General features: G+C 45.3%; 2 protein-coding genes across 3 annotated transcripts in view; one reads left to right on the forward strand and one right to left on the reverse strand.

Annotated features, from left to right (window-relative positions):
• LOC310669890 (tigger transposable element-derived protein 1-like) overlaps positions 1-24182 on the reverse strand; it is a 406885-nt gene that overhangs the window by 279824 nt on the left and 102879 nt on the right. The gene's annotated exons all lie outside the window — the stretch shown is intronic.
• Positions 1-24182, forward strand: part of PCDH19 (protocadherin 19) — a 140777-nt gene that overhangs the window by 61262 nt on the left and 55333 nt on the right. Inside the window, exons 3-4 of one of the 2 annotated variants that reach the window (XM_083424299.1) lie at positions 12063-12121; positions 20724-20896. In XM_083424299.1, the coding sequence (XP_083280425.1) occupies positions 12063-12121; positions 20724-20896 (232 nt within the window). The remainder of the gene's footprint in view (positions 1-12062; positions 12122-20723; positions 20897-24182) is intronic. The other variant, XM_083424300.1, reaches the window with a different exon arrangement.

Here is a 24182-nt window from a genome sequence, read left to right on the forward strand (position 1 = left end):
TGAACCTTGGGAGGAACTAGGTAATCAAGCTTTCCCCCCTCTCCAATCTGTCTGAGAAGCTGCGCATGTGGAGAGACTAAGCTAGTTGCTCCAGCTTGTCTTCATGGCTTTCACAAGCCATACAAATAATTTAGGAACCACTGTAACTAAGCCAAGTTTTACTACCTGTGCAACTTTTTCTGAATGCTGTATGGAAAAGCAAATGAATCTGACCTTTGGAGAATTTGTAAGTAAACCATTTCAAACTTACCAAATGTGTGGCCTTTCTCTATGCTAAGGGAAGAGGTTCGTTTTGGAACTCAACACGGGCATATTTTAAAGATCTGACAGTGTATATTTACTTTCCTGCATATTTTGTGAGTTCAAAATCTCAGATGGGCTCTCTCACCAAAGAGTATTTGCCCCAAACCTGGATCTTTACATCCAATAAGTCTCCTTGCCACCAACAGTGTTAACTATCAGTGCTAACTATTGGGCCCCAAAGCCTGAGATTTGTAGTTTAGTGAGAGTGATAAAAAAAAAAATCTGTGTTAGAGTTGTCTTTCTTTCTAAAGCTACATTTCCCAGGGGGAATGCATAACTGTTAAACTTGAAGGCCTGCCATTTAGATATTACTTGAGAAAGATAAGAGAATGAGGAAAAACTGTGTGTGTGAGAGAGAAGCTCTTTCTCTATACTCCTTCTGTACATTCAAGCAATGCACACAGGTGAGGAGGGCTGCGTTGGCTGGACTTCCACTGACCGCCGTGTGACTGTTGCCTCTGCAACATCCAAGCTTGGTCTGACCCAACTCCAAAATTTGGGGGGCCCTGGCCAGTTTGCCACTTGGAATTCCCCTCATGCCTGTTGCTTCTTGGGGTCCTCTACAGCAGCTCTCCTCCAACTCCATGCTCTACTGTACTTGCAAAGGTTTAAGGGGCAGCCACCAAGCCTCCCCCTCACTTGCAGGCTTATGGGGCAGAAGCGGTAGCACTGTAATGTTTATCTCTTGACCTGTTTGCAGCACTAGCACCTCTGAATATGCTTGTGAGTGAACAAGCGCACAAGAGGAAGTAGAGCAGTGCTGCTGCCAGGGGGCCTAAGTGGTATTGGTGTGCCTGTGAGTGTCGGGCAGGGCATTATTAGTCTTGGTGGCCCTGCAAGGGTGCTTGGGCCCTAGCAAGTCTGCCATCATGCTTACACCGGGCCAGCATTGTGGCCCATCAGGAACCACGGTTCCCTGTTGGTGTGTAGATCACTCTACACACACAGTTGTATACATGCAAAGCTCATTGTGCCCAATGGTGGGAAAGTACTAGAAGCCATGAGTCAGGGGTCGAGAGGCTCACTACAAAATGCTGCAATGAAGGTATCATTGACTAGTAGCCACAACAGCTATATTCTAGCCCACTATTGGAGGCAGTATGCCTCTAAATGCCAGTTGCTGGGAATAGCCAGTGAGAAGGATGTGGTTACCAGAGACATCTGGTTGGCTATTGTGTTTTACAAGCACACATTGTTGGAGAAAAGTGAAAGAGGTCTAGAAAGAGAAAGAAGGTGGGACTTGAATCCTTTAGCAAAATTAAAGCTAAGTCTGGTGCTGCAGATTGAGGATAAGTATGCATGTGTAGTGGAGAGGTCGATCTGGACAGTTTTGAGGCTATTTCTTGTTAGCGTGCTACACTTCCTTAGTCTTTCTTGCATACCGGCAACAAAATCATTGCTTTTTAAGTGATCTTTTATTCTGGAGAGAAGCAGAACTAATATCCTTCCATGACTTCATTGAATACAGTCTTTCTTGCAGGGAAGTAATGGTGGACATAGAGTCCTGTGCCTAAATGACATGCTATAGAATAGATGATTGGATCCAAACATTATGGGAGACTTCATAATGACGGGATAAACTCAATCAACAGGTCTGGGTTAAATGCAGTAGGAAGGAAATAAAAGGACAATTTTCTTGAAGGAATGGTGGTCTTTTATTATTAAATAAGTGGGATCTACACAATCATTACACACAGTGCTGCACTTTCATAAAAGATTGCATTCATATTAATATTAGATTTTGGTTTCTTTTTGATAAGAATTTGCAGAGTTGATAGGTAATAATTATATGTCTAGAGGAGTGATGGGGCCAAGCTTAGTTTCTCTTTCTCTCTCTCACACACACACAAACTTCATGTGGATATAAATGTGTGTTCACTGGGGTTGGATGGCAATTTTGTGATTATTGGGGGGGGGAATCTGTATCCCCCCATTTTTAAAAAGGGGGGTCTGGCGAGTGCAGAAATAAGTCTTATCCTCCCAGTTAGTCGCTTCTGAAATCCCTCAATATTGTTATTATTAATTTCAGTAAAAAATTGCTTCCTATGAATCACCTCGGAGTAATTTCAGGATATATACATAGCACAACTGCATATATACATAGGGTCATAGCCCTATACTAAATCAGACTCTTGGTCCATCACTCTTGGTACTGTCTACACTGACTTGTCTACACTGGCTGGCAGCAGCTCTTCAGCCAGGGGAGATTCCCAGACCTACCTGGAGATGTCCCCTATTGAACCTGGGACCTTCTGCATTCAGATCAGATGCTCGACAGCTGAGCCACAATTGCACATACAAAAAACAAAAAAGTATGTAAAAAGGAAGTGCATTAAAAGTACATTTTTAAAAGTACATAAGGCCATTAGCCTTTGATCATGTGAATGCTGTTGCTTTTTATGTTTCTGCATCTCCCTGCCTCCCTCCCAAGATTGTGGCCTTTATTTATAGCCCTTGCTGGGTATGTCACATTTTCTCCCGTCTAGCAGGAAGCTTCCCATCTGCTCACTCTTTAACTCCAGGCACACACACACACACACACACACACACAGAGAGAGAGAGAGAGCGCAAGAGAGAAGAGCTCTGGACCTCTTCCCTGTCCCTTCCACACACCCCACCCCATGGGACAGATATAGGCACACATGCTCAACACATGCGTGCAGAGCTGGCACTCAGAGCAGTTTTGCACAGGTGGGAGCAGAATGGTCTGGGCATTAGCAGCTGGCATGGGGAGGTGGAGATGAGGCCAGCTTTCTTCGGAGCCAGCTCTCCATCTGACAGCACGAGATCATTCAATAGAATCCCACAAGAGGAGCAGGGGCATAAAAGCCTTCACTGCAGTTCATCCTCGCCCCCACAGCTTACCTCCTTTTTCACAGCCTGTTTACGGACTATATGTCTGCCCTTTTCTCCCCTTTATTCATTTATTTATTTTAAAACAAAGCCATCTGCTTTTCAGGAACCCTCTTAATGGGGCTGTTGGGTGGATGAAAAAACGCCACAGTGGATTCTTCAGTGTCCTGAGGAAGCATGGATAGCCAGCTGGGTTGGAGGGAAAGACCCACAGGGATTTATAAGCAGAGATGTCGGCCTTGCGCTTAAACGGTTCCTTTTTCTATTGCCTTCCATGTTCATAAACGTTCGTGGAAAAATGCAGGAGCAAACTGAGGTCGATTGGGGCCAGCCTAAGACCTTTTGCTGCCTGAGGCAAAGGAGAAGATGATGCCCTCTCTATCCATGTACAGAGGCCAGCTGGACTGACAGTTGAATCTTACTTCAAAATTGGCAACAGAGCAGCTAGCAGAAGGGGGTCAGCTGTGTCATCCAACACCTCACTGCTTCTTCTTGCCAAACAGTATGTGCTACCTGAGGCAGCTGCCCCACTCTTCCTAACGGTCGAGCTGAACCTGGGGGTGAATTCACATGAACTTGGAGCATGAAGCTCACCATTCCTTTTGATCCCAGAATGCTTTCAAATGATTCATTGCTTTTCTGCGCAGGGGACCCCTCCCCAGCCCGCCTGCCAATAGATCCATCTTGCAAATAGATGAATAGGAAGTCAGGGAAAAAGGCTCATCTTGACATGCTGGTTTTCTCTGTGCATATTATTATTATTATTTTTAAATAGAGGAGCATTCATCTACACATAGTCTTATGCTGCTTATGCCCACACACTGCTTTATTACCTCAGTAAGAACAATGCCTTAGAGAGCAGGTCAAGGTGTATCTGGTGATATTTATTTTCCAATAAGGTAGTGATTTTTATTTTTTTGATAGGCAAACAAACCCCCGCAACCAGCAACATGCATAGGGTGGTGTGAATTGGTTGCACATTGCCATTTTGAAGCAGCGAAACGTGGACTGAGAGCATGTCATTTTGATTCTTTTTCTCCCTGATGAATATGTGGAGCTAATCAACATCCCGTTTCCTTTCCCCAGGTTGTTTGTTGTACCACTGCTCCAGGTGGTTGAGTCAGCAGGTCAAAATGTGGTTGTGCACATGAAAAACCAAGACCTAGGCACATGTGTGATCCATTATCCAGCCATTGTGTACAAACCTCATATGGTCAGCTCTCATCTCCTCCTGGTTTCATAATGGTTGCATAGTTTGAGCCACAGCCTTACTGGAAAACCATCAGTTAGTGTTTGGTGCTTTAGTTTTAACTTCTTGCCCCAGAAGGGGAAAGAGGTGGCATCTGAAGTACATTGTGTATGTGTGGGTTTTACTTTGATGATGCACCAAGCAGCAGGGGAAGTAGGGGTGGTGGTGGACAGGGGCCAAAGTAGTGGGCATGCTGTTTCCCACAGGGGTCAATTGGATACCTCTGGGTAGCCCAAAAGCAGAACACGAAGTCAAAATATATTTCCTGTTGTTTGCCAGGGACCAGGAGTGAGAGTCTGGTTCATCAGGTTAAGGGGGTGGGCAAGGACCCTGGACCTGAAGGGAAAGGACACACAGGGCCAGCCACAGGGGTGCTGCCACCACAAGAACCTGAGGATATGGCACTGCCATCCTTGGACTTAAAGGTAGAAGACCCTGGAAAACCTGAGGCTATCCTCACTCAGGTGCAGTAGAACAGGATGGACCTCTTAAGGAGAGGAGCACCTTGTAGCACAGGTGGTGCTAACAATTAGGTGCCACCTAGTGAAGCTCCAGAGGGACGCGGGTGGCGCTGTGGGTAAAAGCCTCAGCGCCTAGGGCTTGCCGATCGAAAGGTCGGCGGTTCGAATCCCCGCGGCGGGGTGCGCTCCCGTTGTTCGGTCCCAGCGCCTGCCAACCTAGCAGTTCGAAAGCACCCCCTGGTGCAAGTAGATAAATAGGGACCGCTTACCAGCGGGAAGGTAAACGGCGTTTCTGTGTGCGGCTCTGGCTCTCCAGAGCAGCGATGTCACGCTGGCCACGTGACCCGGTAGTGTCTGCGGACAGCGCTGGCCCCCGGCCTCTTGAGTGAGATGGGCGCACAACCCTAGAGTCTGTCAAGACTGGCCCGTACGGGCAGGGGTACCTTTACCTTTACCTTTTAGTGAAGCTCCAGAATGCTGTGTTCCCCAGAGCCCAGCCCTGCATCCTACCCAAACTGCACCTACACCCTGGTAGAGCCTCGTCATACTGCAGAGCAGGACATTGTTGTTCCCGAGCAAGTAGTACTCAGAGAGGTACTCATGTAGACTCTGAACATGGATTTAATTATGTGTTAACACTCTCCCCTCCTGCCTTTCCTATGGAACATATTCGTGTGCCTCATTTCCCTCCCTAGGCAGGCAGATCTGTTTCAGAACTTCCCTGCTTGGGGTGAAGACAGCTGAGAAGGGAGTGCAGTAAAGGAAAAAGTAGCGGGTGGGAGGAGGGTTAAGCACCCCTCCCACTTGCTGCTTTCCCTGGCAAATCCCCCCTCCTCCGGTTTTGCAGATTGGCAGCAGGCATGCAGTTCAGAATGCTGTGTTTGCTGCCAAGCATGTCATTCTGTGCTCTCTTCCTCATGTCGGCACAGCCGTGGCGAAAGCGTCATCCCAGCCCGCTTGGCTACGCTCCCGACAACCCCGTGTCAGAATTTGGAGGCCGTGTAATTTTACAAAAAAGTGTGCATGTGTTTTTCCTGCTGAGACCTCGGGCGCTTTGATATTCAAAGTCATCTTTGCAGGAACAAGGAGGAAAGAATCTCAGGGACGGAGTGTTTTGTGCACTAAATCTGCAGCTTGACTGTACAGCAGTAATTACAAAGCGGACGCAATAACTGAGCCGTGCTGTCTGTAAGGCTGACTCCCCCCCTAGCTTTCTCCAGATAACATGTTTCTCCCTGGGAGGCGCCTGTTTTTCTTAAATTAGATATTGTGTTTGTATTTTTGAAAAAGGTCACAGTTAGCCAGCACGCCTTTAAGCTTTATTATCTTGGAACCGAAGCGTAGCCTCTACTGGCACACCCTCTGCGGTTCCAATCTTGCACGTCCTGCCGCTGTGATTGTTCTAGCAGGCGACGCAGCCCTCGTCCCTTATTTATTGCACCATTAAAGTTGCATATGTTTATCTCTCCCTCTCCTTTTTCTCTTTCTTTTTTAGGCTTTCTTTGTAATTGCCACAGGGAAAGATTAAAAAAGGAGGCTCTTGGAGAAAGGGGAGCATCTGAGGGTGCAAAGCAGGGGTGCAGGACTGCATCCAGCCAGCAGGTTGCATTCCTACCTTCTACCTCTCCCTCCCCACCATCTCAGTTGCAGGCCAGCTTTGTAACATTATGACATCGGGTCATCAAAGGAGCTCCTTCTCAGCACCTGTCAGCTAATGGGAGTTGCCTTGAGTCCCATTTACAGACAGATGGGGTCCATCTCAGTGACCATCAGCTAACCACCACTTGAATAGGAGCTCCTTCAAAGGTGTGCCCTCCATGCACATCAGTTGATAGGCACTGAAAGCAGCTGCACTAGGGAATTTCAGATGGGGAACTTCCTACTGCACCCAACCCAGCCCGTCCCATACCTCATGTCACATATGGCATCAATTGTTGGGCAGATTGGTGTGATTTTGGGCTGCAGTAGTGGGCAGTGTGGTGGAATAGTGGTGACCTCTGGTTGGTTGTGCCACTGCTGCTTACCAGGAGGTAGAGCAGGGAGGTGAGGGGGCAGAAAGGTCAGTGTGGTGCAAACGTACCAGCAGGAGCTCTCGTTGACTCTACCAGTGCGTTTGCAGCATGCCAACTTCAGCACTGCCAGGCCTCCCTACTTCCTGGTAAGCAGCAACAGTGGGACTAACGGGAGGCCATGTAAGTGTCACCACCCTACCATGCCACCTGCAGATGAGTGGCTGGTGATTGGGATGAGTTCTGTGAAGCCCAGTGCTGTAATAACCTTGGGCTGTGTAAAGGGGAATCAGGCCAGATAAGAGAAGACACGCAATGCACATTCATATGAGAGTCTTGATTGGGCACTCTCTTCACTGCTTGGAATCCACCATGCTTGGTGTGTGAGACACAATTCGGTGGAAGCATCACCTTTCATTTTTTGAAATGAGAAGTAGAAACTAGGCCTGTAAGTTTGCCTGGGGGAAATCTCAGGAAATCAGTGCTTGTTACTCTGTATGTGGAATCTGAGCAGAGTGACAGATGACCAGGAACTGGGGCATCAATACTCTATATAGCTTCTCCCGTGACTAAACAGTCCTCTCTCTCTAGGCTCAGCTCCCAGACCTGCTCCCCAAACTTCCAAGGTATTTCTTATTCTCTCTCTGTCTTGGGTACACAGCGTTTCCTCTCTCTAGACTTTGTGAGTTTTTCTTCAGGTTTTTTTTTTACCCTCCCTTTCTCTCAGACTCTCTCTGCTTCTCTGTTCCTGCCACCTATGGGTCCTGTGTTTTCTCTGCTTCTTTTTTCTGTATGCTGAACTGTTTGGTCACATCATGTTATCGGTCCCTTCACCCTGAGCGGTTTAAATGTTTGTGAACATTCCTTGACATCCTAGCAGCCCATAGACAGGCAGCAGCCATATAAGATAAAAGAGACATGACTTTCTTTACACCAGACTGGCGTGGTGGGATTGTGAAATATGGAAGAGATCTTATTACTAATAAAACTACAGATTTTGAGTCGGAGCAGCTGTCAAATCTCCTTAGCCAACACATGTCGTTCGGTGCTGAATATTCCTTAGCACTTTGTCCAGCTCTATTTTGCCAAGCGATGCAGAATGGCTGTTGCTTTCCCTTGGGAGCAATTTCCATTACCTAATAGACTGTGACACTAAAGCTTTTCTCTTTCCTTTTGTTCCCCTCTTCATACCTGTTGCATGAGAAGCGGAAATAATGGGATTTTTGAATGGGGCAGGGAAAATACACAATGCTAAATGTCACTGCAAGAGGAAAGCTGCATGTACAGGTCATTGTGTGGAACCCCCACATTCTCAGGGCCCACCTGTACTGTATGATTAAAGCTGTATCATGCCACCTCAAACAAGCATGGCTTCTCCCAAATAATCCTGGGAACTGTTGTCTTGCTGAGAGTTGTTAGGAGACCGCTTATCAGTGTTGGGATCCTGCCAGGGAGACAAAGTCCATCTTGACCTCCACGTCGTCTCCGGACGTCCATTGATCTCCTGTAGACACGCAGTATCAGCAATTAGCGACACGAGCTCCAGAAGGAGACAGGAGCTCTTGCACACTCTATCAGCAGTGTTCACACAGTGAAAGATGCACACAGGAGAGCATTATTTCCAAGTTTATTCAGCGTTGATCAGAACAAAGAAAAACACGACTGCCTGCTTGAGAGTTCCGGCAGAGAGAGAGAAACGAAAGCAAAGACACAACAGAAACATCCTGTGAAAACAGGAAATACGCAGACTCTGTGACTCAAAGCCTGCTCCCTTTTAAGGTGGAACGGAAATATCCTAACAATCAGAGCTGTTTAACAATCATTCCCTCCTCCCAGAGAATTCTGGGTATTGTAGGAACTCCCAGTTTCATTGGTCACAATTTGAGGGAAGCTGATGGCCCCGTGATTTACAGTTGCTGACCTGAAGCCCTGAGGATGGGCCATCTGCTCTTCGCCTCTGGGCCTGCTAAATGTGGTGGCATATTAGTCAGGTAACTCTCACAAATAACTCTCACAAGGAGAACTAGTGGCCTGTGGTGGCCCAAGTGCTGCTCATCACCACAACTTCTCTGACCTAGAATTGGTGTAAATCCACTCTCCAAAAGTTGCCTTGGGGGCTGGGAGTTTGATCGAGGAATAGTGGAAAGGGGACAACTATTTACCCCTGGACCTGTCATTTCCCACTCTCAGTTCCTCTGCTGCATGACCCCCCCCCCCTGGGGTGGGAAAACAGGTGGAGGGGAAGTTTTATGAGTAGAAAATCATCCAGAGTTCAAAGGGTTCAAGAATACTAGCGTGCCTGCACTTAAACCTGAATCCTCCTGTTGTGAATGTCAGTTTTGTTTTGTTTTTAAAAGTGCTTATATGTGTAGTAGCAGTGCTGCTTAGAAATCCTAAAACCAAGCAATCAGTACAGTTTTGAAATCAGTGATTAAAACCAGTGCAGTTTGAAAGGTTCAGTCTGCCATCTTGATTTGAAATGACATCCAGTCATATCCAGACATAGACAAAAACCTGCTCTGTGGTCTCGGGAACCATCTTGCAAAATTTGGTTGAGGTGTCAAAACACACACACGCACACACGATATATGGCTCATAATTATTTATTTGTGTCCCACTTTTCTTTTAGAAGGTGCCCAAAGTGCCTTACGGACATTTTGAGGTGTTTTTTTTTTTTAAAAAAAAAAACAAACACCCCACAACGAAACTAGTTTTCCAAAAAAGAAATGTAAGCATTTTAGAAAAAAATGTTTTAATAACAAGCAACAGCAATTGGCAGAATAAAACTGAGCACTTAAAAATATGCTCTGTGAGGCTATTTCAAGGCAATGGTAATTCTATGCGCTCTAGGTCTCCTCTGAATTAGTCTGTGCCATTGCAGACTGCTCTGTAAAGGCAGTGTTCCAAAAGACACTCAAGTGCATAAGTTTCTGATCTAAAATATGCATGCTCATTGTTTAGACGTTGGACAAAAAAGCATTTTTTTATTTTTTTATTTTAGAGACATGAGATGTTGTTGTTTATAATAAAATTGGTAACCTACCAACTCGTACCATTCCTGGACAGGTCTGGTCTGGTCACAGTGGTCTGTCTCCTGTTTGGATTATTGTAATGTAGTATACATGGTGCTCCTAGAATATATCTCAGAAGCTTCACTTAATGCATAGCACAACTGCCACAGTTGGTATAGCCAGGAAGGAACAGACAGAAAGCAATACCATGCCTTAAAGAACTGTGTGTTTGATTCCACAGGATGTGATGCACAGGCCTAAGACATCTTTTTAGGGCCACCCAGTTGGAAAATGCTGGGTTAAGATGTCTTCGAATCCCCATGACTCAGCCATGAAGCTCACTGAATCAGTTATTCTTTCTCAGCCTGGCGTACCTTGCAGGGCTGTTGGGGATCAGAGTAAAGTGCATTACCTGGGGGGGGGAGGGGGAGGGAATAGGATGTAAATTCAAGTATGTAGTAACTGCAGTCACTACTCTGTGCATGGTATCAGATTTGCCAGATCATGGTCCCAGTAGCCTTCTAGAAACAGCAGCTAAAAGGAAGATAATTCAAGCCCTCTTGGTAATCCAACCTTTGCAGGTCCTTGTATCTGTCTTTTACCATCCAGAGGTTTTCTTGTCATCACTCTGCACAATTTGGCACATAAGCATCCTGAGAATCTCTTAAGTTGAATTAAAACTAAAATCAAGGTTCCAGCCTTTATGACCATTTTGAAAGCGTATAACCTATGTCCATTGATTTCAGTGTGTCTCAACTCTGGGTGTGATTCAGTTGGATACAAACTAGTATTACTGTGAGGTTGGCAGGCACTGGATCTGTGATTTTTGTTTGTCGTAAAGTCTTGCACTGTTAAGCTTTAATTCGATAGTGAGTCTTTTTTGCACCCTGTGTAAAATTTGCACCTTGTGCAAATTTAAAAGGATCTGTTTTAATTCTCCTGGATCCAGCTTTCACCCAGACCCCCTGGAAAAGCAAAGTGTGTGTATGCATGTGTGTGTGTGTGTGTGTGTGTGTGTGTGTTGGTATGTGTGCATGTGTGCACGGGCTTTCTCATCTCTGTCTGCAGCGGCTGAGTGTGAGATAAGCAACCAAAGGGGTGATGCCCATAGCACTCCTACCAAATTCCAAATGTGCCCTCAAGCCCTCGGAAAAGTTGGCAATTGCTGTTGTGGAAGAGCAAAAAAACAAAACAAAATAAATTTCATCCATCAACTTTGTGACAGCCCTTCAAATATTTGAAGATGGCTATTATATTGCCTTTTAATAATCTCCAGGCTAAACATTCAAAGCTCGTGGCCAGCATCCCACTGTGCGGCAGCCGTTTAAATTATGTGCTCTGATGAAATATATGGCATTCGCTTTCACAAGACTGCTGTGCGGGTTGGCTTTCTTGCATGCCACTGCAAGTGGGGTGTTTTTTTTAAAGCTTTGCAATTATGTGCAGTAAGCTGTTTCATGTGAAGGTGCTGGCACACCTGCATTCTGGCGAGAGGTGATGGTGTGGCTCAGATCTACATTATTCACCAACTTAGGGATGGGGGAGAAATTTGATTTAGTTCACATTTAAAGAGGTTTTCCAAACAGTATGTGAACTGGAACCCAGCCATCCTTCAAAATTTGCTGTTTTCTGACTTTTACAGTGCGGTTATCAAGCCAGGTAATGTGTAGGGAAATGTGTTTCTTAGGGCAGAGTGTGCCTGTAGTAGTGAAAATAACACTTAAAATGCTGAAATAGCTCACTCAGTAGAGTATGAGATTCTTAATCCCAAGGGCCATGGGTTCAGGCCCTACACTGGGCAAAAGTTTCCTGCACTCCGGGGGGATGGAGTGGGTGTTGTGACTCACAATCCCTTCCAACTCTAAAATTATATGATTCTGTTGGGGAAATGGCTTTGCAAAAGGGTGTACACCTGGCAATACTGCATACAAAAATGTGTTTGCTAGGAGAGGTTTGCACTAAAATACGGATGAATTTTCATGAGGATTCACGAATTGCTGCAGGAATGTGGAGAACTGAATCACGAGCATGGAGAAATGAGGAAGTGAGGTGGGGCAGATTAATCTACCCCCTACCCCTAACTTGTGGCTTTTGTTCCAGCTTGCCTGGCTCTTTCAAACTGCCAATGGATTGTGCATGTAACCATCTCTATTTCCCCTCCCCCCTCTCCTTTCAGACTGAAAACTACTCTTTTGATTCCAACTATGTGAACAGCAGAGCTCATTTAATAAAAAGGTATGTAGGGTGTTTGTTTGCTTTCTATGGGGTCGCAGTGGGGGGGGCAGGGTGGGGAGAAGTACTTAGTTTTAAACTGAATTCACATTGTCTAACTCTTTACTTCCACCATTATTTTCTGCTCATTTAGTGTGTACAGAATCTGTTCATTTGAAACTCTCTCTCTCTCTCTCTCTCTCTCTCACACACACACACCCCAGCATTTGCATCCCATTAAATTCTCACTGCTTTGGCCTTTAGTTTACACACACACACACACACACACACACACACACCCTTCTCCAATGAGCTGTGCCTCATTCATATAGGAAAGTGAGCATACAGTTAGGCAGAATCCTGTTACCCTGACAACTTATAATTCATAGAGTTTGTTCTCTTTCAATGCACAAGAATAAAATGATAGATGTGGATGAAGAGAGCTCCCTGGCATATCAGGAGAGAAAAGGAACTTGTCGGGGGTGGGGGGAGGTAAGGCAGCTGAGCTTGGGATCCCCCCCCCCCCCGCAACCACTCTTTCCTCGCTTGAAGTTTGAATTGCAAATAAAAATACACACATTTGTATTGCAGTTCATTCCCATCCCCCATACTCCCCTCCCCTCGCCCTCTTTATTAAAATAAATCTATCCTTGCCCTGGCTTCATCCAAGCATAAACTCAGGAATGAATTTGGTCCCCAGTGAACGTGTTGACAATAATTACTAACATTTCAGAAGCACTTCACAGCGGACAAAAATGCATTCTAATTCTCCCTACCTTTACCCTCGCTACAATGCTTGTGGCGTAAGTCATGTGCACCGGAATCAAACTGGTAAATAGTTGGTTTTGGTTTTGATTCCGTTTCTGCCAGCAAGAGCTTATTGGCCTGGCATAGATGTTTTGCTAAATGGTTGCTTAGTGTGCTGATAAGAAGCATCAGCAAGCCCTTTGGTGGTGGGGGGTGTGTGTGTTCAACTAGTTAGTCCTGTTAGTGGAAGGCCATGCAAGGACTTCCTCTACAGCAGTGGGTTCCCTCAGCTCTTCTCCCCTGTGGGCCCACTGGGCAAAAAAGAACCCAGAACAACATATGGAATCTTCAAGCTGAAAAGCACTTTTGTCATAGCACTATGTTGAATTCCTTCCATAGGTTTGTGTGATCCCCACTCTTTCTCCAGTTGGCTGAAAAGAAGGAGTTTAGAAGGGTTTGCTTCCAGTTGAGATTAATCACAGCTTGCCTACGGTTTTATCAGAACTATTGTTAATGTAAATTTGGGGTAGCTAATATGGTGTCCTTCAAAATTTGTGGACTCCAGCTCTCATTAGGGGTCAGGGATAATGCGAGCGGTAATGCAGCAACATATGGAGGGCAGCACATTGCCCACCCCTGATCTATGGTTATTTGAAACAAGTCACCTTCAAAACATGGTTTGTGGTTGTTTAAGCAAACCACAGTTAATACTGATCACAGTTTACGATTCAGATGACATGCTAAACTATGGTTAATCTAAATCAGGAAGGAAGGCTTCCAATCTATTCCTTGTGGCTGTCGACAAAGGTATGTTAGTAACCCATGTGATCAGAGAACATCAAGGCAGTTTAGGAGGATAACAGTGTTTCATGTTTTTTCTTCTTTCTCTTCCTTGCTGTACCATGCAAGCTCTAGTTTCACTATGTTAACTTCATTTTTAGTTTTAAAATATAATTCTGTGCATTGGTGTCATTCATATGCAGCCGAACCCTGCTGTTGTTTTGGTTAGCATTACCATAAGACTTTGGAACCCATTTCTCTGCAGTTGTTATGCTTCCGAATGCCATTCGCAAGATGCAAAAACCCCATTTCACTGCTGATTCAAAGAAAATGGCAATATGCAGAAAACCCAATTTATGTTTGCTCCAATTCAGTGGTAAAACACAGGTTTTCCCAGGAAAAGTGCTGGGGCATAAATACCTACTGCTTGGATTTGGGCTTGGAAAGCCCAGACCTGTGCTTAGAAAATGTGGAACAAAGGTGTGGACGAGCCCCTACAGTGCAGACTTTGCTTGTGAAAGAAAAAAGGCCCATTGCACTAGTGGGTGCCCTTATGCCAGCTTCCACTAGCAGTGCTTGTTAGTTAGATCCTGCTCATCATCTTAGAAGGGGAATTTCTTGTAGCTTCCTGCATGGAAAGGAGCTCTGTTTTTTGAAGATGGTGCTTGCCACCTGCTGTTTTTACCAGGGCCAGCTCCTGCGCAAAGTGCTCTGTGGAACAAAGGAAGCTGCCTTGCTTTGAGTCCAAACTATAGGTCCATCAACCTCAGTATCGTCTACACTGGCTGCCAGCAGCAGCTCGCTAGGATTTCAGAGTCTCTCCCAACCCCTCGTCCTACCTGGAGATTGAACCAGGGACCTTTTGCATGCAAAGCAGTTGCTCTAACATTGTGCTATGGTTCCTCCCTAAAGGACTTTATGGATCCATTCCATGAGAAGTTAATAGGGTAGCTACAACAAGCTGGCTGGTGCTGCCTGGAAAACTGGACTGGGCATTCTCATTTTAATGAAGTAAACTATGGCAGGCATCAGTGAACTGTGCTGTGCTGCTGGGGCCCTGGCAATTGCCTGTTGTTGATGCCAGCCATGCACAAAGCATACATCTCTCTCTCTCTCTCTCTCTCTCTGTGTGTGTGTGTGCTTGCATTATATAGGTAGATCAACCAATAGATTGATAGATCAATAGATATGCTTGCATTAAATATAGTAACAACAACAACAACAAATTCTGCCTAATTAACTGGAAGCTGCTTTTTGTCTATCAAAATTGTTTTTAAATTGATTGTTTCCATTGATCAATTGGTTAAACACTGCAGCCTTAATTACAACTCCCGTTTTAAGCATTGAATTGTTGAGGGGAAACCCACTCAGGAACCTTTTGGTCCCTTTCCCAATTCTATGATTCTATTAGCTTGCTTGAATCAGTGCACCCATGAGGACTTGACGGATCGTACAATGGGTTCTGTGCATTTTGTTACATCCTTTCAGAGGATCTGATTATCCCCTTGCCCCAAAGCTCCCATTTTGTAAAAGAGATATAAGGAGTATGGCAATTATGAGCATGTCATGTAGACAGCTTCCATTCAGACAAGGAAATGAATATTTTTTTGTCTGCATTGCTCATGATATTCAACCACAATCTTCTAATTGCTGTGGTAGAGAAAATTGCGGCCTGCATCGTATTGTTCATTGCAGTCCAATATGGAGTTTGTCCTTTCCGTAGAAGAAATCTATTCATGTCTTTTGCTTTGCACCTACCATTAAACTAAACTGACAGTTTGGTGGTAGTTTACTGTGATTTGGTGGAAGAATTATTTAACTGCAGAAAAAGCTTTCCGCACTTTGGGAAAGGGACTAAAGAGAGAGTCTGGTGTTGTAGGTTGACCTCTTGCATCATGGGCTTTGCTTCTGCTAAAAAGGCAAGTGTGTGTGTGTGTGTGTGTGTGTATATATATATATATATATATATAGTGTATATATATATATATATATATTGTGTGTGTATATATATATATATGCAGGTTTTGGTGTCCTCGGGTGTCTTCCCGTGTAAAAGTTGGGGTGTCTAGGCGACGTTTCGACGAGGTCTCACTCGTCATCTTCAGGCTGGTGCTTTCGGCTTCTTGTTACTGGAACAGAGCAGGATCTCAGTGTTTGAGTTCCTATAAATACTGTTGAGGAGGTGTGGTGTATAGCCTCCAATGTTCTGGGCAGAGAGGAGGTTCCCAGGCTAGTGTGCCTTTTCTTCTTTTGTTCCTTAATTACTTGAGGGATATCTTGAGTGAGAAGATGGCTGTACTGCTGCACCCCCCTGCAATCCCTACACAGATCTGGCTGGCACAGGCCACAAAACCACAGCTCGCCCCTATACACGAAGCCAAGCCAGAGCACAACCAAGTGCAGTACAGCCATCTTCTCAGAAAAACTCTTCACAAAGTTCAAGAGTTCAAGACACGAAGGCTTTAGCAACTAATCCACACCTAATGACCCACCTAAGTGGGATTCAGGAAATCACTCAAGAAATCACTCAAGATATCCCTCAAGTAATTAAGGAACAAAAGAAGAAAAGGCACACTAGCCTGGGAACCTCCTCTCTGCCCAGAACATTGGAGGCTATACACCACACCTCCTCAACAGTATTTATAGGAACTCAAACACTGAGATCCTGCTCTGTTCCAGTAACAAGAAGCCGAAAGCACCAGCCTGAAGATGACGAGTGAGACCTCGTCGAAACGTCGCCTAGACACCCCAACTTTTACACGGGAAGACACCCGAGGACACCAAAACCTGCATTCCTGTACCCGTGAAAATCTACGAAAGCATATATATATATATATATATATAGTACAGATTGCCCAGATGTTTGATTATATGGAACTTGGTGTGTGCAGCTCTTTCTCCCTGCCTCTCTCCATCCCTGCTTCATAGCCTTGGAAGTGAGACTAAGCAGAAATTCGGGAGCCAGAGATCAAGACCTGCGACAAAGGCATCAGGACCATGGACAGAGTACAGGGGAGCTCTATGGCTACAGCCAGCAAGCAGGGATCCTTACTTGTTTCTCTGATGTTGCCTGCCTGTGGACCAAGTCTGTCCCGGAAGCTATCCTAGTTTGGTCCGCCAGGCTATTCCTGACAAATTATACCCATCTGCCCCATACCTGATGTCATGTGTGATGTCTAACCGGGACAGGTTACCAATGAGCCTTCAAAGGAACACTTGAAGCTGCTGGTGTGATTGTTCCTTTGCTGGAGCAAGGTATGCTAAAACAGACCCCTGTTCCCTTCACAGACCTACAATTCCCAGAGTGGTTTAACAGTTTAGCAGTCAATTCTTCACAGGCAACTCTGGGAATTGCAGGTCTATGAGGGGAATGTGGGAGTGCCCTAACAACTCTCAGCACCCTTAACAATCCATGGGTCCCAGGATGCTTTGGGGAAAACCATGATTATTTAAAGTGGTATGATATTGCAGATGGGCTGTGGGCCAGTCACCACCTCTTAGCTCAACCTACTCATAGGGTAGTGTGAGGATAATATAGAGAGGGGAAGAGCTGTATAGCTCACCTTGAGCAGCTGGGAGGAAAGATGGTATATAAATGCAATAATAGATAGAGATGGCTCCATATGCTTGAAATGCAAAGAGAATTCCTGATATGTCAAGGGATAAAGCCGAGGAAAAAAGAACTGCATCCAAAGGGGTGCTGCTGAAAGCCTTGCCCTAATGAATGTCATGAGCATGATGTATTCATCAGAGAGCTGAAATGTCAACTATTAATCCTCCGGTGTGTTTTTAATCCAGCAAAACGTCGCTGTTTGGAGAAGTGTGATTGCTGCCTTAACTTTGTGGTGTGAATCTCAAAATCCTTACTTTTTAATTAATCTGTTTGGTCTTTCTGAATTGATTTCTCCCTCGCCTCCTGCCTCCTGTGCATGCTGGCTAAATCCTAGGTTTAAAGGGCTTCTGCGGGGATGTCTTTATTTTAAAAGGCTGCATTTGAAGGTGTTCCAGTTTTCATGTGTCTCAGCCCAGGCTTTTCTCTCTCGTCTTTCCTGCGTGCTGTTCTTGGTTCCGCACAACATCCCGTGGTCGGTGGTCCACTTGGTTTCCATGGAGACCTGAAAAGGTCTTTGCAAACAGATGCATGCGTAATTCCCCAAGGCTTTGAAGTGTGAGCCATTTCCATGGCCCTCTTGTCCTGGTGGCCAGCAAAGAAATTTGCCAGGAAGAATTGCTGGCTGGTTTTGGTTTTTTTGCTAACCTGTTTGTTCATGTTAGGAAGGGAATGTCCAAACATATTTCAATATAACAGGAGGAAACACTGGAGGCAGGGGGGATTTCGGTCATCATCATGCAAGCATAGGATTGGTGACTGGTTAGCTGGGACCATGTGAGGAGGACAGCTAGACATTTAGCAATCTGCTGACCAGTCAGGAACATTACACTTGCTTGGTCGCTGACTGAGGAGCCCATTGTGTTCACCAATACCTGATCTTTCTTAATAGCAAGACTCAAAACTTCCGTTCCTCCTAAGTCATCCTGCAGGAAGGGTCTTGTTGTTCCTACTAAGAAACTGTTTCACTGGCTTCCAGTGTCTAGCTGCCTTCAACGCAGGGTCTTCTAATTTTCATGGTTTATTCCAAACCTCCAGAAAGCAAAACTGTGTTTTAGCTACTTCCACAACAGCTTTCTGCGGTCTGCCAGTTGAACTGCAGCTCCGATCAACCTCTGGCCATTGGTCATGTTGGCTGAAGGTGATGGGAGTTGGAGTCCAACAACATTCAAAGGGCCACAGTCGCCCCCCCCAAAAAAAATCTCTATTAGAGAACTAAAAAAGGAAGGTTCCTGAGTTTAAATTGGATGTTGGCTGTAATAAGACGAGTGGGGAAGTCCTTCTCAGGTAGCTTCCACATATAAAGCAAACAGGAAAGAGGATTTTGACTTAACCTTAAGAAGAAATTATTGACCGTGTGAGTTGTTCAGTCATGGAGCAGACTGCCTCAGAAGGTGGTGGGACAGGTTTTTAAGCTAAGAGGTGAGGAACCTTTTTGTATCCACAGGCCAGATCTTTATCAGGATCAGCCTTGCAGGCCAAATTTGACAGCTTTACAAGTCTCCCCACTCTTCTTTTAAACTTCTGATCTCAGTACTTTAAAAAGAGAGTATGGTGAGACTTGCAAAGTCTTATAATTTAAAATTTATACATTAAATCAAGGGTGGGGAACCTGCTCCTCTTCCAGATGTTGCTGGCCCTGACCGTTGACCATGGTGGCTGGGGATGGTGGGAGTTGGGAGCCCAACAACATGTGGAGGGACTAGCAGAGATTGAAGCACTATGCAATATGTACTGCAGGGCTTGGAAAGGCTAGGATTGAGTATCCTTCCTTACTAACTGCCTACGTGTGCCCTGTCTGCTGTATTTGTTGTTGAGAAGCCATTTCCTGTCAATTCTGGTTGTTCAGCTGGAGATCCTTGGGCTTTTGCCTAGCTTGAGTCACTGGGAGCAGTGCAAGCCCCAGTGCTGTTGGAGTTGTGAGGGTTAAACTTTGGCTTTGCCAGCTTCAAAGCAGTGAATTGTAGTAGTTTATTTCCTGACTCTCTCCCCAGACTTATGGAACTATGAGTTGATTCAGCAAGACCGTGGTTCCCCTGAAGCAGTGTCCTTATAGAACAGCCTTTCCCAACCAGATGCCCTTCAGATGTTTTATTATTATTGCATTGGTCCATTGAGCTCGGCAATGCGTACATTGACTGGCTGCAGCAATCCAAGGGGTTTCAGACAGGGGCCTTTCTCAGCCCTACTTGGGAGATTCCAGCATTTGGACCTGGGACCTTCTAGCATGCAAACCAGATGCTCTATCGCTGTCTTTGGGCTTTCCTTATATTATTATGGCACCAGGGACTGAAGCTCTGGCAGCCATCAAAGGTGACAGTGCTGGATGCCATGGTGATGGGAGAGGGTGGGAAGAGCAGGAAAATCTCAGCTGATCAGTTGACCGGGCCTCTTAGAATCATAGAATCATAGAAGTGTAGAGTTGGAAGGGACCACAAGGGCCATCTAGTCCAACTCCCTGCAATGCAGGAATCTTTTACCCAACATGGGGCTCAAACTCACAACCCTGAGACCAACAGTCTAATGCTCTACCAACTGAGCTATCTCTTATGCCATCAGACATGGGATCCCCCGCAATGGAGAGGGGGCAAAGGAAGGGGGGGGGAATAAGGCAAAGCAGGTCTGAAACCAGTCTTCTTGCAGCAGCTCTGCATGCCTGACACAGGAGTTTTTGGCTGGTTTCTTCTTTCTCAGCCCTTTGGATGAATTCCTGACTCGCATTTCTCAGGCCACAAGCACAAAGCCCATGGCAGGTGCATGCAACACCATGTTCCTTGCAAATTGCCTGTTGCGAAAGATAGTCTTACAAGGATGTGAACATTTAAATATTGCATCTGTTCCGTGGGTTCCTTGCTCAGCTGCCGTGTCCTGTTAGGTGTTTCCTGTGCATTTAGTAACCTAGCCCGGGAGTTCTACTTAAGCATACCTCGTAATGTTCAGCTGCACTTCACTAGCAATCACAGGAGACCTCTATTTCTGTGCCATTGCAGGAGTTCAGAGATGTACATCTTGTGCTGAGCTGAATAGGTTGGATTGTTGTTGTACTTTGTCTCTTCCGATTACTCTGCGCTTACAGAGAAGGTGCTCCTGTGCCTTCCCTCCCACCCCAATATTGCCTCTAGTGGAGCTCTGGCTGTGATCTGCTCAAGCTTCCCTCCTTGTCCTCACTTTGTTCTGCAAGCTACAACGCAGCTTAGGCTTGCAGGAGGATAAGAGCAAGAATCTTCTCTAATTTTCTGCACACCTTGGGGGCTGCCTCCAGTTCTGACTGCCTTGTTGAATGCCAAGCGCCAAGATCAATGAGTTGGAGTGTACTGGAAATAGCCCCCTTGTGACACCCTGGTGGAGAAAGCTTACCTTGTTCCCTACGGGATGGTGGGAATGCTGCAGATCCTGCCTAAGGCTTTTGACACCCTCTGAGCCATGGGGGTGCTTTGTGTTTTCAGACACAGCTCTGCAGAGTAAATCACTCTTCTTTCTTCCACCCAGCAGTTCGACATTCAAAGATCTGGAGGGGAACAGCCTGAAGGACAGCGGGCATGAGGAGAGTGACCAGACAGACAGTGAGCATGATGTCCAGCGCGGGCTGTACTGTGACACAGCTGTCAACGATGTTTTGAATACCAGCGTCACCTCCATGGGGTCTCAGGTGCCTGAACAAGGTTTGTTGTGTCAGTTATTTTACAAATGCTACTTGTGATTAGTTTTTTTTTTTAGAGCACACAGGACCCATACAGATAGCCTGCTGTTGCTTGTGAGCTGCTTTGCCTCTCCTTTGCCCTGAGCCCATTGATGGTGCTGCTATGGAATGTTTGTGAACATTCTGACTGCTCAAGGAGAAGGTGCCTGCAAGTGACCATTAATGAAAACAATGCTGTTCTAAGGAAGCAAGGGAAAGGCCTGTGGAAAAGGCTCATGACAGACCTGCAGGCAGCAAGGGTTGTTGGCAGGTAGGTTAGTGGGGAAGAGAGTGACATTCAGGAGGTGTGAAGCAGAAGACATGGAAACGAGTAAACCAAAACCAAAAGGAGAAAGGACTGTTAGAAAAATATGTCTTCTGAATATCACAATTGATCATTAAGCTAACCCACATCTGCCTGCAGATTCTGGCCTGTTTGTGATTTGACCCTGTAGCTTAAGAATAATGTGATGAACTAAAATTGTCGGTCAGTTGTCTATGCCACACGAACTTGCTGTTCCAGGAGATATTTGTGTTTACTTAACAAACATTTATGGGCAGTATGTGTGATGTATTTTAAAAAGCTCACTACATTTTTACAACTATGGCAGTGGTGGCATCCAGGAGGAGTCATGCTGTGAGAAGCATGACCAAAACAACAACAACAAAACCACATCACAAAAAAGGTGTGCGCGGGGGGGGGGGGGAGGAACAAATGTTTTGCGCATATGCTGATTTATATCCCTGGATGCAAATTTAGACATAGCTGCTGTAATTTAAATAGGAATACAACACATTTCATTGCAGTGGGGAATACAGTAACAGACCTGCAGACTGTTAATGGGAAATGTCAAGGTCCTCCCCCTGCCTCCATCTTAACTTTAAACTGAACTTGGACTGGACCATTCCGTAAACAGACAACTGTCATCTGCAAACTAGGATACATTGTCACCCTAGCTGCCAGGAGTCCTTTGTTTCTCAAAAATGTTCTATCTGCTCTGGAAACTGTTCCACCTCTTACCTAGGACTGAAAGAGATCTACTCAGTGCATGCTCAGAGGCACTTTCCTCTTTATTTGTGTGCACCCCGAGTGTGAATCCTGACACTCAGACTGTTTCTGGCATGAATCCCTGCTTGCCTGTATTCTGTTTGTCCTTCGGGGCCTCTCTGTCCTTTCCTTTGATGTCCCTCAGGCATTGATGGCTGGGATCCAGTTCTTCCAGACTGTGTCTATATGAGCAAGAACGCTGTCAGAGACTGAAAATGCACATCCATTCATAAAAAGAGATGCTTTAGAAGTGTAAAGCATCTGTTTCTCATCCTGACATGATGTTTTGAAACTGTTCTTCATGCCGCTTGACAAATGATGTTGGTTTGACCTGTTGCAAAATGTTCTTCTCGTAACTGGAAGTCCCAAGTGATCAATTTTGCCTGCTGCAGAGGCGTTATACAGCTCAGCTCAGGACCTTTTCTGAATCTGGTTTCCTCCCTTGGCTGTTGCAACTTTAGATCTTGCTGGAAGAGGTTCAGAGAAGATGAGGAAGTGATTTATAAACATGCGTTTTAGGGGAATATGTGAACTGCATTCTGCTTTGCACATGCCCCTCTCCATCTTCCATCCAAGCAAAAGAGATTAACACAGCCCAAGGGCACTCAAGTGTGGAGCAGAGCCAGTGAAGGGGTGTGGCCTCTAGGGAGGGGGTGTGGCCTTGGAAGTGCTAGTGTGGGCTGGGAGGGTCCTGGATGGAGTGACCTGGACAATCGTGTTTGGCTCCTAAGCCTGAGTTTCCCACCCCAATATACAGAAACAGCAAACTTAGCTGCTGAATTATGATGGCTATGTAGCCAGAACAGGTGTAGTGAGAAACAAGAAGGAAGCATTGGCATGAGAGCAGGTTTGCAGAAGTACAAAAAAACGTTTGTGTGTGAGGAATCTAAGGAGTGCCCCACAGAAAACCACCCCATTGACGAGTGAGCGATGTTCAATGACCACAGAATATTGGATGTCTTGTGAAGTGGGGGTAGAGGAGAGAATTGAATAGTGTCCTGAAAGAAGGTGTGGCTTGCTAAATTGGGATCATTAGCCACTGCAACTTTTTGTTGCAGATCCCAGTTATGAAATGGATTCTACGTCTCAGGTTTTGAATGAGAAGTGAAAAAATATGCCATCTCCATATTTTTCTTTTTCTAGCAATCTGCATAGCTTGAACTTCATACGTACTAAGATCCTGTTTTCCACCTCATCCAGACATGCCTTAACAGTTCTGACCTGCAGTCAATTTGTAACCCAGGCACTAGGCATACACATTCCAACCCCACGTAATTTGTGCGGTGGAGCACATACATTTTGACAGTAGGGGTGAGGGACACTTCTGTTTCAAAAGCTTCACTTCTGTTTCAAAGCTTCAGTATTTCCATGTAAGAATTAACTCCACGGAAACTGAACATTTAGAAGACTGGAGGAAACCACTGGTTTTACAAAACAGGGATTGTTATAAAATAGGCTTTCACCATTTTATTAGAAAAGCATCTACAATAGGAATCTACAAAAAGATGAAGTTCTCCCCAGAAATTGGAAGTTGGTCATCTTTCTTTTTTAAAAAAGAAAACCCATAAACAAAACAAAACCTAAGCATTAAAAAACAACACCTCTTGTATAAAATGGAGGGAAGCAGATATGTGAGTGCATGTACGAGTTAAAGATCTACCTCAGATCAGCTAACTCCCTCCAAGAAAGATTTCTTTAAAAAGAGGACTCCCCCCATCACCAATGAGTTTGCCTTTCCTGTCTGTGGGAGTGCCACTTCTTTTGTGATTTCCTGTCTTTACTTGAAACTATAATGAAGAGCTTTCAGTCAACAAGATTAAGCTCCCAGAACCATTTTGAGTTTCTCATGGGGTTGGGGGATAAGATTAACTGCAAGGCTCAAAGGCCTACTCTTAGATCAACTCAAGATTAAATTACAAAGGAAGTGATGCATTTTAAGAGATTTGTTGTAGTTATTGTTTATACCATATAATAACCAGAGTTATATGTGCCCTCGAGGAATAATTCAATCTGAAGCAAGAAGATGGGGGGTGGAGGAGGAGGAATTATCCAGGGCCTGCAAACATTAAGTGTCTTGCAGGATTGTCAAGCCAATATTTGTAATTACCAGGGCCCTGCCCCTTCCTTTCAGCACGATACAAGGCATGTCTACTTCAATCGTGGCTGGTGCCCATTGGGGCTGCTAGGGCAGCAGGCAGGGATCCTAGCAGTAGGTAAAGAC

This window comes from Podarcis tiliguerta (genome assembly GCF_965153285.1).
Source record: "Podarcis tiliguerta genome assembly, chromosome: Z".
Lineage (NCBI taxonomy): Eukaryota > Metazoa > Chordata > Lepidosauria > Squamata > Lacertidae > Podarcis > Podarcis tiliguerta.